This window comes from Dendrobates tinctorius, unplaced genomic scaffold, assembly GCF_039654945.1.
Source record: "Dendrobates tinctorius isolate UK_male_01 unplaced genomic scaffold, ASM3965494v1 ptg000086l, whole genome shotgun sequence".
NCBI classification, from domain to species: domain Eukaryota; kingdom Metazoa; phylum Chordata; class Amphibia; order Anura; family Dendrobatidae; genus Dendrobates; species Dendrobates tinctorius.
This window is the reverse complement of record NW_027361754.1, coordinates 46,489,777-46,510,000: the sequence shown is the minus strand read 5'-3', so window position 1 is coordinate 46,510,000 and position 20,224 is coordinate 46,489,777. Positions and strand designations below refer to the sequence as shown.

The 20,224-nt window shown below is 42.5% G+C and overlaps 1 protein-coding gene across 2 annotated transcripts in view; it reads left to right on the top strand.

The window, feature by feature from the left end:
* The window catches only part of KLHL17 (kelch like family member 17), a 102,826-nt gene extending 82,886 nt beyond the window's left edge, over positions 1-19,940 (top strand). For both annotated transcript variants that reach the window (XM_073585345.1, XM_073585346.1), the window contains exons 11-12: positions 9,395-9,576; positions 12,173-19,940. In XM_073585345.1, the coding sequence (XP_073441446.1) occupies positions 9,395-9,576; positions 12,173-12,401 (411 nt within the window). In that variant the 3' untranslated portion in view covers positions 12,402-19,940. The remainder of the gene's footprint in view (positions 1-9,394; positions 9,577-12,172) is intronic.
* The last annotated feature ends 284 nt before the right edge of the window (positions 19,941-20,224 follow it).

Sequence of the window (20,224 nt, the reverse complement as noted above, 5' to 3'; positions counted from 1 at the left end):
AAGACCTGATCAGGCCGGCACAGGTCTCTGGAGTTATCTTGGCCCACTCCTCCATGCAGATCTTCTCCAAGTTATCTAGGTTCTTTGGGTGTCTCATGTGGACTTTAATCTTGAGCTCCTTCCACAAGTTTTCAATTGGGTTAAGGTCAGGAGACTGACTAGGCCACTCCAACACCTTGATTTTTTGCCTCTTGAACCAGGCCTTGGTTTTGTTGGCTGTGTGCTTTGGGTCGTTGTCTTGTTGGAAGATGAAATGACGACCCATCTTAAGATCCTTGATGGAGGAGCGGAGGTTCTTGGCCAAAATCTCCAGGTAGGCCGTGCTATCCATCTTCCCATGGATGCGGACCAGATGGCCAGGCCCCTTGGCTGAGAAACAGCCCCACAGCATGATGCTGCCACCACCATGCTTGACTGTAGGGATGGTATTCTTGGGGTCGTATGCAGTGCCATCCAGTCTCCAAACGTCACGTGTGTGGTTGGCACCAAAGATCTCGATCTTGGTCTCATCAGACCAGAGAACCTTGAACCAGTTTGTCTCAGAGTCCTCCAAGTGATCATGAGCAAACTGTAGACGAGCCTTGACATGACGCTTTGAAAGTAAAGGTACCTTACGGGCTCATCTGGAACGGAGACCATTGCGGTGGAGTACGTTACTTATGGTATTGACTGAAACCAATGTCCCCACTGCCATGAGATCTTCCCGGAGCTCCTTCCTTGTTGTCCTTGGGTTAGCCTTGACTCTTCGGACAAGCCTGGCCTCGGCACGGGAGGAAACTTTCAAAGGCTGTCCAGGCCGTGGAAGGCTAACAGTAGTTCCATAAGCCTTCCACTTCCGGATGATGCTCCCAACAGTGGAGACAGGTAGGCCCAACTCCTTGGAAAGGGTTTTGTACCCCTTGCCAGCCTTGTGACCCTCCACGATCTTGTCTCTGATGGCCTTGGAATGCTCCTTTGTCTTTCCCATGTTGATCATGTATGAGTGCTGTTCACAAGTTTGGGGAGGGTCTTAAATAGTCAGAAAAGGCTGGAAAAAGAGATAATTAATCCAAACATGTGAAGCTCATTGTTCTTTGTGCCTGAAATACTTCTTAATACTTTAGGGGAACCAAACAGAATTCTGGTGGTTTGAGGGGTTGAATAATAAATGACCCTCTGAATAAACTTTTCACAATTTAAAAAAAAATTAAACAAAGAAATAACATTCTTTTTTGCTGCAGTGCATTTCACACTTCCAGGCTGATCTACAGTCCAAATGTCACAATGCCAAGTTAATTCCGAATGTGTAAACCTGCTAAATCTGCAGGGGGTTGAATACTACTTGTAGGCACTGTATATATGTATATGTGTGTGTATATATATATATATATATATATATATATATATATAATGTGTGTGTGTGTGTGTGTGTATTAACTGCTCAAAAAATAAAGGGAACACTTAAACAACACAATGTATCTCCAAGTCAATTACACTTCTGTGAAATCAACCTGTCCAGTTATAAAGCAACACTGATTGTCAATCAATTTCTCTTGCTGTTGTACAAATGGAACAAACAAAAGGTAGAAATAATAGACTATTAGCAAGACAACCCCTATAAAGGAGTGGTTCTGTAGGGGGTGACCACAGACCATTTATCTGTTCTCATCCTTTTTGGCTTTTTTTTTTTTTTTTGGTCACTTTTCCATACTGTCATTGCTCTCACCCTTGGAGGTACTGTACAGTAGCATGCAGTAGTGTCTACAACCCACAGAAATTGTTCAGATAGTGCAGCTCATTCAGAATGGCACATGAATTAGAGCTGTAGCAAGAAGTGTAGTTGTGTCTGTCAGCACAGTATCCAGAGCATGGAGCAGATAACAGGAGACAGGCCAGCACACCAGGAGACGTGGAAGGGCCCGTATGAGCGCAACAACCCAGCAGCAGGACTGCTACCTCCTCCTTTGTGCAGTGCCAGAGCCCTGCAAAATGACCTCCACCAAGCCACTTACATCCATGTGTCGGCTCAAACCATCAGATACAGACTCCATGAGGGTGGTGTGAGGGCCCGACGTCCACAAGTGGGTGTTGTGCTTACAGCCCAACATCATGCAGGGCACTTGGTATTTGCTAGAGAACACCAAGATTGGCAGATTCAACATTGGCGCCCTGTGTTCTTTACGGATGGGAGCAAGTTCACACTGAGGACATGTGACAGAGTCCATCCACCAACACCATGTTGCACCACAGACTCTGCAGCAGTTGACTGATGCTTTAATCTAGGTCTAGGAGAAGATCCCTCAGGAAAATATCCGCCACCTCATCAGGAGCATGCCCAGGCGTTGTAGAGAAGTCATACACACTACTGAGCATCATTTCCTTGTCTTGAGGCATTTCCATTGAAGTTGGATCAGCCTGTAATTTGATTGTCCACTGTGATTTTGAGTATCATTCTAAATCCAGACCCACATGGGATATTAATTTTACATTTATCATTTTTATGTTTTATTGTTCTCAACGCATTCCACTATGTAATAAAGATTTGCAACTGGAATATTACATACATATTATATTGTGTGTGTGTATATGTATTATATATACAAACATATATGTAAATATGTACCGTATTTCTTGGACTATAAGACGCACCGGACCGTATGACTCACCACAAATTTTGGGGTGGAAAATAGCAGAAAAAAGATTTTTATAAGAGGGGGTTCCGTCTTATTGTCCGAAATTAAGGTATCTTACACGAGAGACAGCAGTGGTAGAGCGTGGTTACAGGAGGCTTGGTCCCTTCATCACTAAGCCGGTGGCGGCAGAAGCGGGGAAATGCTGCAATCCCTGGGTATCCCAGCGGTGCAATGCTGCAGGTCGGCAGTGAGGCAGAGCCGATAGCAAGGAGCAGACCCTGGAGTCATTTACCTGACAATGCAGCATCTTCACGTTATTACTGGTTCAGGATGCCGGCGGCAGAAATGTGGCAACACTGTGGTCCGGTGTCCACGGCGAGCAGAGCTGAGTGCATCACTGGTTTCTCGGCGGCCATCTTCAGGAAGATGGCCGCAGGGAAACCACAACGATGCACTCCTCACCGCCTACCAGCATCACCGATCCTCACCTCTGCCGCCGCCAGTTCCCAGAGGAAGGGACGCTGCCTCACCACTGCCGTAACCCCCCAGTAAGCCTGCGTTTGGACTATAAGACGCAAACCCCCATTTTCCTCCCAATTTATTTGAGAAAAAAAGTGCGTCTTATGTATACTATATATCTGTACTGGGCGGATGTAATTTTTTTCTGCATGACTTGCTGCTGTTTAAAGATCCTCCTTGTTTCATTTGGGTACACTCAGTTTTTATCCCACTAACATGAACAGTCTGTAATTTTAAGGGTTAATTTTAACATTGAGAGATAGAATATCAAAAATAAAATCCAGAAAATCACATTGTATAAATTATATAAATTTATTTGAATTTTGCAGTGAGAAATAAGTATTTGATCCCTCTGACAAACAAGACTTAATACTTGGTGGCAAAGCCCTTGTTAGCAAGCACAGCAGTCAGATGTTTTATGTAGTTGATAGTGAGGTTTGCTCACATGTCAGGAGGAATTTTGGCCACTCCTCTTTGCAGATCATCTCTAATCATTAATATTTTGAGGCTGTTGCTTGGCAGCTCGGAGCGTCAACTCTCTCCATAAGTTTTCTATGGGATTAAGGTGAGGTGACTGGCTAGGCCACCCCATGAACATAATGTGCTTCTTTTTGAGCCACTCCTTTGTTGCCTTGGCTGTATGTTTTTATGTTTTGGGTCATTGTCTTGATGGAAGACCCAGCCACGACCCATTTTTAATATCCTGGCGGAGTGAAGGAGGTGGTCACTCAGAATTTTACAGTAAATGGCTCCATCCATTCTCCCATTGATGCGGTGAAGTAGTCCTGTGCCCATAACAGAGAAACACCCCCAAAATATAATGTTTCCACCTCCATGCTTCACAGTGGGGACTGTGTTCTTTGGGTCATAGGCAGCATTTCTCTTCCTCCAAACACGGCGAGGTGAGTTAATACCAAAGACCTCAATTTTTGTCTCATCTGACCACAGCACCTTCTCCCAATCAGTCACAGAATCATCCACGTGTTCGTTGGCAGGCCTGCTTATGTACCTTCTTGAGCAAGGGGATCTTGCGGGCACTGCAGGATTTTAAACCTTTCCAGCATAATGTGTTACCAATGGTTTTCTTGGTGACTGTGGTCCCAGTTGACTTGAGATCATTATCAAGTTCCCCCGTTTAGTTTTAGCTTGATCTTTCACCTTCCTCATGATCAAGGATTCCCCATGAGGTGAGATTTTGCATGGTGCCCCAGATCGATGTCGATTGACAGTTGTCTCCTTCTCCCCCAGCGTCTTACTTATGGTTTTGTAGCCCATTCCAGCTTTGTGCAGGTCTATGATCTTGTCCCTGACATCTCAAGGGTGTGTGCACACGTTGCGGATTCTGCTGCGGATCCGCAGTTTCTGCTGCGGTGTACAGTACCATATAAGTCAATGCAAATGCGGAATTTTCCGTGCGGATTTGCTGCGGTTTTAAATTCACAGCATATCACTTCTTTGTGCAGATGCCGCAGTGGTTTGGCACCTGCTCCATGACAGGTATCAAACCGCAGGGGAAAACCGCAGGCAAATCCGCAGATAAACCGCAGGTCTTTTGACCTGTGGATTTACCTGCAGATTTAGACAAATCCGACAGGAAAATTCCGCAGCAGAATCCGCAACGTGTGCACACACCCTAATAAAGCTCTTTGGTCTTGCCCATGTTGTAGACGTTAGAATCTGACAAATTAATTGAGTCTGTGGACAAGAGTCTTTTATAAAGGTGACTATGTAAGACAGCTGTCTTTAATGCAGGTAACGAGTTGATTAGGAGCGTTCACCTAAACAGTGGAACCCCCCCCAAGTGACCCCATTTTGGAAAATAGACCCCTCAAGTAACTTATCTAGATGTGTGGTGAGCACTTTGAACCCGCAGGTGTTTCACTAAAGTTTATAACACCTGGCCGTGAAAATAAAAAATCATATTTTTTTAGTCCCCAATTTTTAATTTTCCCAAGGGTAACAGAAGAAATTGGACCCCAAAAGTTGTTGTCCAATGTCGCATTTGGAGAGCCCCTGATGTGCCTAAACAGTGAAAACACACCACAAGTGACCCCATTTTGGATCTAGACCTCCCAAGGAACTTATCTAGATGTGTGTTGAGCACTTTGAGCCCCAAAGTGTTTCACTAAAGTTTATAACGCCCGGCTGTGAAAATAAAAAATCATATTTTTTCCCACAAAAATGATCTTTTAGTCCCCAATTTTTAATTTTCCCAAGGGTAACAGGAGAAATTGGACCCCAAAAGTTGTTGTCCAATTTGTCCGGAGAACACGGATACCCCATATGTGGGAGAAAACTACTATTTGTTTCTAATAGATGCGTCTTTTCTGGGCAGCTGTGGGCTGCTATTTTTAGGCTGGGGGGCCTATATCACTGTCCCCATACCAGCCTGAGAATACCAGCCCCCAGCTGTGAGCTTCAGCAAGCTGGTTGTCAAAAATAGAGGGACCCCATCTGGTCAAAAGTAATTGTACAGGAGAAGGAGGTGAGCTGTGACATCAAATATTGTGAATGGTGGATCTTGAGTTATCTACATTGTAATCGACAGTGTTATCCATCATTGTAAATCTGACTGTGATGATAATGAGACTGCTAAAAAGCCTGCACAACATGAAGTGTGGCCAGTTTGAAAATTGCAAGTTTTATTATTTTTTTTTTTCATGTTGATAATGCTTTTTTCATATTACTATCATAAAACTATCAACAAAATATACATTTAAAATGAAAACCTAATTTTAAGCAATTCCTCATACAGTTTTAATGGTGGACATAGCCCCTTGTACCTATACAGGACCACCTCTAGGGAAAGACTTCCACAATATCTGGAACATGTTTTCAGTTCCATCTTATACAATATACATGGGCCATTTTCTTTGTGAGGACCACCCTCCTCCTGACCACACAGACCATTTTTCTATGCATTAAACATAACATTAAAGTCATTGCACTTTTAGAAAACTTTTGACATATGTTCCATATTTCCAAGCCAGGGATATAGTTGGACACTTCCAGATCATGGCATTTCCTCACCAGAATATCTCTGTTCTATTTTTTCTCCTCCACATACATTGAATACTTCATTAATTAGGAGTGCTAATTATTTCCCTGTGGCATGGTAAAAAAAAGTATAGATGAGCCACAAGTGTTCAGGTATAATTAGCCCGGCTAATGTTACACAGATATAATGTATTTACGCTTTTTTTTTGCATTAGGTTTTTTTTATTTAGCATTTTAAAATTTTACAAATACAGATGAGGATGTGGCGTTAGGAGAAATTTTTAATACTGGATAGCGCTCATAGAAATAAATGAACGGCTAGGTCACGTGTGATTATGCCAAGTCTGCCTGAACACGAGCCACTCTTCCGCTTTCCACTTTGGCTACTAGGATCTCAATCTTCTGAGCCCCTTCTTCTCTCTGAGATCTGTATGGCTTAATACATTAATGAGGCCGGCAACAATGTGGCTGTGTCTGGTCTTGCAGCTCAACACTGTTGACTTGAATGGGCTGAGATGCCGAACCAGCCACACTCGGCTTAATGGTACACTAAAAAGGCGGGTGGGGGGCACTCCACCATCTATCTTAAAGGTGGCCATACAGATTAGAAGAATGTCGAATAAACAATCAAGTTTATTTTTTTTTATTTATTTCTTCGGTGAAGACAAACCTCCCTAAATTGCAGAAGTTGGGGGTAAAGAAGGGTCGGCCATGTTGAAATTCAACTTTCCTGATTCTTTTGTAGTAATGGGTGTTAAGCAGATGCCAGAGGTGGGTTATCAGGCAGAGCCTATTTTCTGCTCCCTTGTAACTTGTTCCGATCCCACTTACATGTATAATGGGAAGACAAGAAGAATAGCTGTTGTGAATCTACACTACATGGACAGAAAGAGCAACCAACACACAAGCAGTCAAAAAGTCTAATAAGAAATAGAATTTTATTCAAAATCACATGATAAAAACATGGACACAAAAGTACATGGAAGCAGGGGGGAGAGAAAATAGAGCGTGTGCAAATGGCATAAATGAGCCGCCCCCTGAGGAAGGAGCTTAGTGCTCCGAAACACGCGTCGGGGTAGGCCGGCAGCACTCCACTCCCACAGTGCCCAGGTAATGCTGTATGCTAAAAGACCCTTTTTCTAATATCAGCACTTGCTTCATGATTGCTTTTTGTTATACATTGAAGGGTTTTTTCAATTTGGTTGTTGATATGAGCATTTGCTCTATGTTTGCCCTGATGACAAATGTCACTATAATATTACAATTACCGGTTTTTGCTATATATACCCTTTTGACCTTCCATGTATATATTTTATACAATGGTCTATGATATCTTATAAGGTGGGCTAATCTGGGCATGTATGAGTGCTGTTTCCGGCTCATTTATGCCATTTGTACACGCTCTCTTTTCTCTCCCCCCTGCTTCCATGTACTTTTGTGTCCATGTTTTTATCATGTGATTTTGAATAAAATTCTATTTCTTATTGGACTTTTTGACTGCTTGTGTGTTGGTTGCTCTCCGTATGAATTGCAGTTGTCCTCATATGTCCTATATACCTAATTGTATGTGGTTTACTTTTCATGATTTTTTGAACTACTTCAGTATGTAATCCAACTTCCACATATACCATGTGTACCGCAATTGCATTTTACTACATGGAAAAAAGTATTGGAAAATCTCCACATTACACCTACATCAGCTTTTATTACCTCCAACTCCAATATCCATTGACATTAATATGGTTGGTTCCTACTTTGCAGCCATAACGACTCTCACTCCTCTGGGAAGGCTTTCTACAAGATTTTGGAGTTTGACTGTGGGAATTTTTCGCCATTCACCCTGTACGGCAGAGGCTTTCACAACAGTGCGGTAATGAGGCCATGACCCAAGACAGTTCAACTTAAATGTCTTTATTTAGCCAACTTACAAAATAAATCCAAAACGTTATCCTTCAGTTCGCAGCCGGACATGCGTATAGGTCCGTTGCCGTGTAACTCATGGGTTGCTCGCTCTGGCTCTGGCTTGTGTTTGGTCTCACACAGACTGACATGCTTGCATGTTTAATCGGGAATCGTGGCCACTCCCAAGACCTGGAGTGGAGGGAGAGATCCATCCCACTACCATCCTGCAGATCTTTCAAAAAATAAAAGCCCATGTCAGGTTTTCCTATATCTGACTTGGTCAAATAGCTTGACCAAGTCCACACTCTTTTATTTTGCATGGTAGCCACAACTGTGACTGTAATTACGATGCACTCCATCGTGTTCAGTATGTTTCTATGCACATAAGGGACACGTAACAACCCTCGTATATGATTCGCATTACTGCCTTACAACCAAGTAAAACCTGTGAAGTTAGACACTGATGTTGGAGGAGAGACAGGGCTCACAACCTACCTGTTAGCTCATCCCAACCATGTCTATATGGATCTTGCTTTTTGTTAAGCTGGAACTGAAATGGGTCTTCCCCAAACTTTTCCCACAAAGGTGGAAGCTACAATTGTCTAAAATATCTTGTTACGAAGCATTAGGCTTTCGTTTCACTGGAACTAAGGGGCAGAGGTTGATCCCTGAAAAAACAAGCCCTTTATCCTCCATCACCAAACTGTACAGATGGCACAATGCAGTCTGGCAGGTAACATCCTCCTGGCGTTCACCAAACCCTAACTCGTCTATCATATAGAAATGTATGGTCCATCACCGCTCAGAACCCGTTTTGTCCTATGTCCAGTGGGGACAGATTTACCCCACTCCATCTGACTCTCAGCATTGTGTTTGGTGATGTAAGGCTGCATGCAGCTGCTCGGCCATGAAGCTCCCGGTGGGGTCGCAGTGTTTGCGCTGATGTTATACCGGAGGAGGTCTGGTCTCTGAAGTTATGGAGTCAGCAGAGCATTGGTGACTTTTCTGCCCTCTCCCCCTCAGCACTTAGCCCCCACTCTGTAACATTACAGGGTCTCCACTTTGTGACTGAGTTGATGCGGTTCCTTCCACTTCTCAATAATATCACTCACAGATGATGGGGGAAGATTTAAGAAGTAAGACATGCCATGAACTAACTTCTTCCACTGGTGGCTTCTATGGTAAATCCTGGATTCGATGATTAAGACTCGTGACCCAATACTTTTCTCCATATGGTGCATCTGTGACAAACATTAGGGTAGGACAAATAGAATTTCCCATCTGCCGCCTTTATATCTAAATGAATTCCTATAATCCAATATTGGTGCATGTATAATCTATCCAGACCTTTTTTTTCTTTACAGATAAACACATGGACTCCGATTGCCAATATGTTGAGCCGCCGTAGCAGCGCTGGAGTGGCCGTTCTGGAGGGAATGTTGTACGTTGCTGGAGGAAATGATGGTACAAGCTGTCTGAATTCTGTGGAGAGATATAACCCAAAAGCAAACACATGGGAGAGTGTGGCCCCAATGAACATTAGGAGGTAATATAGGATATGGTAGACCGTGGCCCCACCATCACACATTTACACCCATATTTTTTACTCGACAAAAACTAAGCCCTTATAATTTAATTGGTTTTTAACCGTAAACGGATCTTACGGAAGTTGCCGTCCAACATAATCCATCTCCTCTGTTTATTTCACATCAAAGGAAGGTCTTGTACATAAACTCTCTTTATGTATATGATTGTCTACCATCAGATAAACTCCAGATGGGAGATTGGTGCCAGCACTGGAGAGGGGGACTTTCTATAGCCCCCTGCTGCGTAGCCTCAGGGGGCTTTTTAATGAGGAGTAATCTATTTGTGGTGATGAAAACTTTTGCATAGTCAAGGTTTCATGTCGATACGCAGCAGATAGCATATGTAATTTAACGTCTGTTATGCTGTCGCTTTCCTATAGGTAGGAGTTTTGGAGAAAGTTAAGGTACATGTACACTGCTTGATTCCCGGCAATGAGTGCTTGTAGGAACTCTTGTTTTCCAATAATTGTGCAACTGAAACAGGCTATCGATCACCCGACAAAATGGTGAAATGGCCTGTTGTTCTGCAAAAAAGATGATCGTTCTCGGCAGCGCATCATCCTGTGTAAACAGAACCCTTGCTGTTGAGTGCTGTCGAGAACAATTGTAGTCTATTTGCACTGAATGATCGATTTCTGATCTTTCTGTGCACATCTGAAGCGGAGTCGGCCTGTGTAAACAGGCTACTACCGTAAATGACCACCGGTTGGCTAGTGCAAGCCCAACCCTAGTATGTATGTCCAGCCAATGGGTTACTAAAATTGCATTACCAAGTCTAGATGGTGATTGAATCCCATACTTGATAAATGAAACAAAACTTAGAAATGAAAACGTAATTGTGTTGTCCAGCTGATCAAGAAAAAAGAAAATACATGAATGAGCTTTAAAGGGTAAGTTCTATAACTTAAAGGGTTAGTTTCATGCTCTGCTTCTGGAGCTCCCCTCCTTGCGGCTTTCTGATTGCTGGGGGAAGGTGCACTCCTGATTGATTGTCAGCAGCATTGTGGTGCCGCTGGCATGTACTGTGCTCTCTTCGATACCACAAGTAGAGTCAGCTTCAGAGAAGCACAGGAGCACTACAGATGGCCTGATCAAGAAATCCAGCAAACTTCAGAGCAGCACTTGTAAGCTCAATAATGAAAACTTTGCAAATGCTGCGCTCCTTGCCTAGGAAACCAGCCACTTCTGCAGTGGTGGCTTGTAACCCAGCCACTGAGCATTAAATAATAGCATTTTAAAGCCCTCCTTTCTTGAAAATGAAGAAGATTTTCAATAATAAAAAAAAAATTGCAAAGTTGCTTGTTTTCTTGCAAGAACGATATAATTTTACCCCTGAACAAGGTGAGAGAAATCCTTAATTATTGTACTTCAATGGACAGCATCATGGGTCCATGCTTAGCTCTGGTGCTTTGCAGCGCTGGTGTTCTAGGTTCAAACCCCCCTTCCCTCAATATTTTCCTTGCGTTTGCGTGGGTTTCCTCCCACAATCCAAAGCAATATTTATAGGGAATTTAGATTGTGAACTCCAATGGGGTCAGTGATGTCTGCAATAAAATACAGGTTGCACCATGATTTACCAAGAATGATTACTCTAGAACTTTGAAACTGCATTTCTTCCATATAAAATGGGAAAAGCGCTATATAATGTATGCGGTATATGAAATATTCATCTGCAAAATTGCTATGAAAAATCCAGTAAAAAAGAAGGTACTTGGCGCATAGCTTGGCCAATATGTGTGAGCCCAACTACCACATCAAGGCTCCCTTCAAAAGTTGGGTCCCTGTTTTGTCACCTCTCCTGGGGAAAAAAAGCCTACAATTTATGGGGCAGGAATGGACTAGCTAACTACTTAAAATCACCTGTGGTTGATGGGAGTGGTAGTGCATATGTCCAAAAAGGGTTTGATACAAACAGAGAAAAAATATATAAATATTTCATATATACATTATATTGGGCTTTTTTCCCTTTTTCTATGGCAGTAATGCAGTTTCAGTGTTCTTGAGTAATCATTTTTGTTAAATTATGGTGCAATCTTTATCATTTTTCAAGTTATACCCTTTTTTGGTTGCCTCCTGTTCCCACTAGCTTGGATGTACTGGTATTTTGTTCTCTATTTGCAATTACACCCAGTGGCATGATTGTTAGTTCGCCACTACATCCCAACCCCAGCACTTTTGATGCGCACCGAACAATCAGTAATAGATCGTTGTGTGCGCATAGGCTGCTATAGTTCTCAGCAGTACAGCTGCTGTTTACACAGGACAGTGCGCTGCCAAGAATGATGATCTATGAAGACCAAAAGATATGACTTAACCCTACAAACGAGCATTTTGCTCATTCGTTGGGTGATCATCAGCCTGTGTAGATTGCACACTTATTGTGAAATGAGATTTCCTAGGAACGATAATCATGCAATGTACATGTACCTTTACTCTATAACACTCATTTATGTATACATTTTGGGGGGTTGGAGAATCCTCTTCATTTCATCTCCTTAGTGCTCTCAGGCAGTGCATCATCTTTAGATTTAAATCTAATTTCTTGTCTGTTTACAGAAGTACTCATGATCTCGTGGCCATGGATGGGTGGCTTTACGCAGTCGGAGGTAATGATGGAAGCTCAAGCCTAAACTCCATAGAGAAGTACAACCCACGTACCAACAAGTGGGTCGCGGCCTCCTGTATGTTCACCCGAAGGAGCAGCGTTGGGGTCGCAGTCTTAGAACTACTCAATTTTCCTCCTCCCTCATCTCCCACTCTTTCTGTCTCCTCAACCAGCCTCTGACAAAGAATCAGGTTCTTTACATCCAGGAGAAGCCCCCAATGTATGACGTAGATCAAGTGGATCCTTTGGAGAAGAACACCGGATTCTTGCTTCTGAAGGGTTTCTTCTTGGTCCTTGCCATTTGTCCATGTAACCTCTTCTTCACTGCTGGAAAGGCCTGCATCTCATTGCAAAGATACCTCTTTGCCATGTAAAGACACAACTTTACCTAAGACCAGTCTGGGTTAATGGTTTTCCCTGTATGTGACATTACATTACACCATAGCATAAGGCGTCAGGGAAGATGGTGATCTTTGTTCTCCTCTTTGCACTGTGCAGGTCCCTCGAGCAGAAAAGGAGTTTAACTCACAGCTCTACAATGAAAAGCAGAAGTACTCTGCCTCTAAGGCAATCAATGGCATCTATGCCATCTGTCCTGAAATGTCCCTATTAATATACAAATAGACTAAGGATCTTTGGATGCAGTTAGGATATGAATATTAATATTTGGTTGTATCCTCTGTGGACTGATGTAATACAGAGCAGAAATCCTGGAATTAGGCACTACATGTATATAAGGCTACGGCCGCTGTTGCACTGTCTACTCAAAAGAGTACCAGCCTTGATTCTGATGCAGGATTAGGAGCAGAAGTATGATGCAGTCACCAAACCCTGGACTACATGGTCTAAACAAGCTTCTGCTGGAAATACAAGAAACTTTTGACATCCTCAGAATTAAGAGAGCTTCCATACCGTAAAACAACCTTCCATTTATCTTCCAACGTTGGCAAAATGCTGGAAAATTGCTGAGGATCGTAAATGAAATCACACACATTTGCTATGTTGAAATGTATTGTTCTATTAGAGAGGATGGGCACCTTTGGTTGTAGCCACTTACAAAGCATGAAGGTGAACTACATCCTTCCATCTAGGTAAATGCCAGGAAAACAGGGTCTCTAATAGAGGACCTCTGGATGTTCTGCGGGTTTGGCCAAACAGTGAAAAAAAATTCTGGTTTGGTTACCAGAACAGTACCCGAATCCAGACATCCAGTGTTTGCCATGCTGTCATGTGCATGACATTGCGGCAAACACTGCCTCTGATCGGTGTTAAAATCATTACCGCTATTTAGCCAGTCACAGTTTCCACATTTTTAATTGACAGCGTGAGCCCACAGCTGCGATCAGGGGTAAAATATTTACCTCTGGTCACTGTTGTCGGCTGATGGGACTTTTACTCGCATCAGCCTACGCCTGCTGCCTCTAATAACAATGAGAGCAGGCGGCGGCTGATGTGGGAATATTCATTAGCCAGCACCTCTGCTTCTTATAAATAATAATGAAAAAAATGGCGTGGGTTTCCCTGTATTTTTGATGACCAGCCAAGCAAATCTGACAGCTCCAACCCTCAGTTGTTAGCTTTAGCAAGCTTGGTTATCAAGGATAGGTCCCGACTAATAAATAATTAAAAAATCCGGCATGGGGTCCCCCCCATTTTTGTCAGCTAGCCAAGCTAAAGCAGACAGCTGGGCGATATTGGCCCCCAGCCTAAAAATAGCCTGGAGCCGCCCAGCTGTTCAGCGTCGCAGCTGCATGTCTCACGGATGTGTGACAGTCACAACACATGCATGGAGAGCCCAACAAACAATCAGCAGGAGCGATCCAGGTATCCGGATTCCCTCTGCAGCTTATTAGGTAAGCGTCATAGCTTGTCGAATAAGGAAGGAGCCGAACATATTTGCTCATCTCTAGTCTTGAACGCTGACCACACGCATAAGATAGCGTGTGGTCAGAACACTGGTCGAACATTATTTCTGCCCCCAAAAAACATAAACTTGCATGCTTTATATTTGGCTAGATTTGGCAGTGCTTCTGTCCATGGAGAGAAAAGGATGGGTATGATAATATCTGATGAATTCAGTTGCCCTTACACAAATACAATCCTGCAGAAATCAATGCTGCACATTAATATTCAACTAATTTTTATCGCCTGCTTAGGCGTTACTATGTAGTTTACTATTGGCCATGTGGGTGGAAGCAGCAAAAGGTTCATATCCTCTTCAACGACCAAGAAAATTGCCAACGAGGTGCAATTGTGCAGTATATCTAAGCAACTAATTACTTGTGTGTGTACATATCTATCACTTTGATCAAATCTGATTATTGTAAAGAAGTGAAGAGCTTGGAAGTATGCCTCCATGCTGGCCATTAAGACCGTTTAGATGGGCCACTAATCTGCTCATTGTCAGTCATTGACCTGTGCAAACATCCCACCAGTCCATGAATAGGCAAAAGGCTTGTTCATTGTTTCTGTAGCATAATAATCCTTCGTTGCCTATAGGACGTTACCCAAGGTGTGCTTACCGCCAGTGTACAGGGATCAGGCGATCATTGCTATTGTTTGGTCTGTATACTGTGTGCAATAGTACCATGTAAAAGACATTTAAATGAGTGCTGATCACTTGTTATTTAGTCGATTGGAGGTCATGGTGGGTTAGAATATGCCTATGTAATGCCACCGTTTCACTTCATAGTTGGTTCTGTTGGCACCCGCAGTGAAAGAACATCAGTAGATTGTATCCTTGCTAATGACCATGTGATTCACCATTCATATTAACTTACGCCAAGGTGACCGTAGACATGAGATCATTGTCAGCCAGACATCTACCAGTGGGGTCATGCTAGTTTCCTCACACTAAGGACTGATTTAACCTGGCAAATATATTGGCCCATACAGGACCCCTATATCAGGTCAACTGGTTCTCATTTAAGGTCTCTTTTACACAGTCCGATGCCAAATGATGGTTAATTCAATCAACTAGATCCCATGCAGATTGAATATTTCTGGCAGCTAGTGATGAGCGAACGTGTTCAGAAAAGGTGTTATCTGAGCATGCTCAGTTGCTAACTGAGTGTCTTGGGCGTGCTCGAAAAATATGTTCGAGTCCCTGCGGCTGCACGTCTAGTGGCTGTTCGATAGTAGCAACACATGAAGGGATACCCTGTTTGTTAGGCAATCCCTGCATGTGTTGAACCGCGAGACATGCTGCTGTGGGGATTTGAACATATTTTTTGAGCATGCTGAAGATATTAGGTTAGCACTCGAGCATGCTCAGATAACACCTTATCCTAGCACGTTTGCTCATCACTACTGTCAGCACTTCCTTTGTGCACACTTCCAGATGAGCTACTGACTACCATTATTTTTTAGGCCATGTGAAAGATAATTTTGCTTGTTCATTGGTTGATTGCTCGACAATTTGGAATAATTGTTCCTACAAATGCTCGCCCAACTGATTATTGGCCCATGTGAACGGGTCTCAAATGATCCTATCACTTGTCATAAATGTATTTTTTTCACCTGTCGTAAATACCGCTGTTTTCTGGAATCCAGAAATGTTTTTCTTTTGTTCGTGCAGTTTTTTGTTCCTAAGATATGGCTCCTTCTTCCCTGTATGTATTTCTAGTCTTTTTATCCAACTGGGCGTGGTTCTCAATGAATATACCCAGATAAATTGAGGACCACACCCATTTAGATAAAAAGCTTAAGTTATATACAAGGAAGAGGAGGCCATATCTCAGGAGCAGAGAGGCTCAGGAACAAAGGGAAAACAATGCCGGATTCAGGAGAACAGAAGCATTAACACCGTGTTTAAAAAAAAAAATACATATTTATGGCAACTGACTGGTCTATCTTACTGAAGACCTGTCACCAAATAAAGTGGCCACTTTTTGTTGTTTTTTTATTCCCACTCCTCTACTGAATATTCCTTTTTTATTCAGTATATGGTTTCAGATAGGTCATTTTTTTATTTACCACTATATTTTATGCTCTTTATCAAGAAGGTATGACTGTCAGATAATAATGCTGAACAGTCTAAAGACATGCAAAAAAGGATCCTGTGAAACACGCCCTAGAGGATCCTGTGAGACACACCCTAGAGGATCCTGTAAGACACGCCCCCTTGTTAAGACCATAACAATTTACACCAAATAAAAAGATCCATATCTCTAGAACCATATGGCGGATTTAAAAAAATAGGAAAATACTCAGAGAGGGAACAGGAACAAATTAAGAGCACGAAGTGCCCACTTTTCAAGTCCTCTTGAAGTGTTAGATCGGACTACTTTCCTTCCATTGAAGGGGAGTATCATTGCTGACTATCCGCCTCAGTCCATAACCTAATTGACTGCTATATATGATGCACATTTGCACCTCGTTATTAAGTCATTCAGAATCATGTAGCAAATGTTTTATTCTGATCTCCGCCACACTCCTCTGGGTGCTATCGTCTTACTTAACATCTTCATTTTGCAAATGGCACAATTTGCAAATTCTCTCTTTTTTCCAGGTGCTTCTAACTTGCGTTATTAAGAACCACTGGCTGCCATGGTTTACGTGTTCTTGTATAAAGTTACCTTGAATTGTTGCACTTCCACATAATTCTATTTTTAACTATTTATAGAAGAAAAGATAACGACGTTCGCGCCTCGATTTTATTTATGCATCTCATGCCTGAATAACCTCACACGACTTCTGCAATAAGTGATGATGTAGACTTCTTTTCGAGCCTAGGAACGCCTCTGTAGCATTTTTCCACATGTCCTCGCTGGTGGCTTTCATACCTTCCCTATTCTCCTGTTTGCATGCCTTCTGACATGGATTTTCCTACTAGCAAGCGGCAGGCATGCCTTTCCCACAATGCATCTCTTCACCGAAGCCTTCTCCTCTTGGCTTCTCAAGTGCTTTCAACAACTTAGAAGATCCCGGCACAGACACAATGCAGGTCTCCTGCACACGTACATCCACTTGTGACTCACACATGCAGCAATGCGAGAAAGAATTTTGTTTAATTTTTTTACTGGGGACATCATTGTCATTTATTACTGGAGGGGAATCCAAAAATATCTGCCCCACCCCCCTTATTGGACCACTTCCAATATATGATGCTACATACATAATGACATGACTCCCTTACTTTTAATATGTGCTTGTTACAATGTGTTATAAGCGCTTTACAGACACTTCTGCAAGCTTGATGGAAAACTAGAGTTATATATAAAAAGTTTTGTATTTTCTTAAACTTGTCCGATGCTATGGATTACTCGACAACTATAATGCATTCATATTACGGCCCCACCTACTTGCCCGAACCTGAGGTCCCATGGCCATAACTTACAGCATCATAGGTATATATGACCCTTAAAGTCCAGGTCATATGTTCCACAGTTGGGCAAGGAATTGTGGAGGTTAAAAAGGGTCCTCATACATAATAGAGCTGTGTATAACCCCGCCCACGCCACTGATAGCTTTCTGCATATGCACAGTGTACACAGAAAGCAGCCAATCAGTTGTGTGGGCGTGGTTATACATTGCTCATGAATATGGAGGACTACATGGCAGGAGGTTTACTAGTCCTCTAGTGATGATTGACTAGTGATAAAACAGATTTGATCAAAACTGCAGCAAGCAGCCCAGTAAGTGACACCTAGCTGGAATCGGTACATACGTTATGCTGCTCTAGGTGACAAAAACCTGGTTACAGATTCCCTTTAAGTAATCTGGGCTGCGTCTACAATGCTAACCCTAACCCGCATTCACGGCTACGAGCAATGTAACCCCCCTACAATCATCTAAGACATGGCACCCCTTGCTGCTCTCGCCAGCCCTGCAATGACAATCGCATGTTCCCACAGACACACAACGCACAATCAGATTGAACCAACATAAAATTGTTCAACGGAACATAAATTGCGCTAACCTTCCCAACAAATGGTCACTGAATGCAACAAAATAGCAAATAGCGTAACATCACAGCGGAAAGGGTCTGTCTTTTGTAAGAGGGTGAATGTCCATAGTGAATTTTCAACCCTTATACAATCTGTTCTTAGGGACCATCTGTCATTGGTGGGGTCGGCCATCCATGTTGTAATGTGTATTATTTAGCTTTTGGGTATGTTTCAGTAAAAGAGACAGTATACATGCTGGATGGGAGACATGGCACTTGGTAGATGGGGTATCTGTTGCAGATTGTTGCATTGGGACCCGGGAGCTCTGCAGGATGGTATATTAGATGTGTGTTGGGTGTGTACTTGGGCTTTCACACTAATTGAACCCTTAACTTTGCTAATTCGTAATGAACTATAAGAGCAACTATGTGTATCATCGATTTTGTGGGAAACTATAGAGACTGGAAAGTACATTTGCGCGCCTTCCTTCTTGTTATGTAAAAATAATGTTCTACCTCCACAGATAGTCAGAATGTATAAGATGCTCTGTAAAATTTGTGGTTGTTGGAAAAAAACAGTCTAAGGGCAAGAGCAGACGGGCATATTTTTGGTCCAAGTGCGATCCGGCAAAACGTCGGCTCTCACTCAGACCAATGTTGCCGATAATCGCTGCATATCCAAAGTTTGATCAGATATTCTGGTCGCACTCGACCATGCAAGTCAGTGAGTCCTTGGAAAAGATTGGACTGCATTCTGATGACCACTGAGTGAAGTTCGATTTCCGTACGTGGTCACAATCGAGAAGATGGAGACATTTTTTTCTCCCTCATCGAACTATGCTCAAACTCTAACAGAGTTGGATCAGAGTACAATTTGCATAATCAACCCAATTCTCTTGGGTGAAAAAAAGCTATAGCTGTCTGCCCTTGCCCTTAGGCTAAGTGCACATTGAGTCTTTCAATGCGTTTATGGAGCAGAAACTCTCCAAATCTCTAAACTCTTCAAAAAGTTTGAGTTTCCATTCCGAAAACCTATCAAAAAGACTTCGTATGCACATAGCCCAAAAAGAGAAATCTTTGCTTGTACCCCAATTATAAGGACTTTGTTAGCCTGCATTTACTATTACAGGACAGTCTACATTGTAGCAGTTAATGTATGTTATCTCTTTGATCCATTTTCCCTAAAAAACAGGAATAGGGGACTTTTGGGACCACGTTCATGATCAGATGCTCAGATTGTGTCTCTGGTTTTCTATTGCTTCATCCAGGACTTTCCATATCAATCATATACTGCCCATAGCTGACATCTATGACAACTGTGCTCCAATAGGGAAGGGATAATGCTGGTATTTTTGGGGAAAGGATGTAAAACCCAGCTATTGCGCACTGGCATAGCAAACAACGTGCTTCTAATGTGTCTGTGCTCCGGAGCACTTATGTTACCCATGCAGAAACTATTAACTGTATCTCGTAAGAAGTTGCAGGATTACATACCATAGTGAGCGATGATCATTTCCTTGACTTTTGAGAAGTCCGGGGGGGAATAAAACTGACTCTGGGGTGTATGTATTACTAATTCTGATGAATGTATCCCACATTGCAATGGAAATGCATCTTGTGTACCAAATAATCAACTTATCTGGTTGCAATAATAAAAGTAAAAGAACTGATTTGTTAAGATTTCCCCACAATGCAATTCTGTTTGCCTGGTATTATAATATGTATTGTTTTGTTTTTTTTATTTATTTTTTTAATCCCTCTCCATTTATCATGTCTTCTTTCTTAATCATTACAAACATGCAGTTGTCAAATAAAACGGTTCAGCGCCAGAATGGTGGCATTGACTTTCATTAATAATAGCTTTCTTCCTATTAATGATGTGGACTACTCTACAAGGCCATCTTGTAGAAATTCTTCAGAGAACACAGGTTAATCTCCTGCTGATCAGTTCCATCTTTGGCCAATGGTTTGCTGAAACCATGATTTTTTTTAGGCAGGGGTGGTAGAGCTAAGTAATATTTTGCCTTACTGCAGGCAGTGCGAAGGGGAGAGGCTCCTGCTGCAGCCAGATATCTTAAAAGTGATGAGGAGGAAATTATGCCTTAGATTCTGAGAT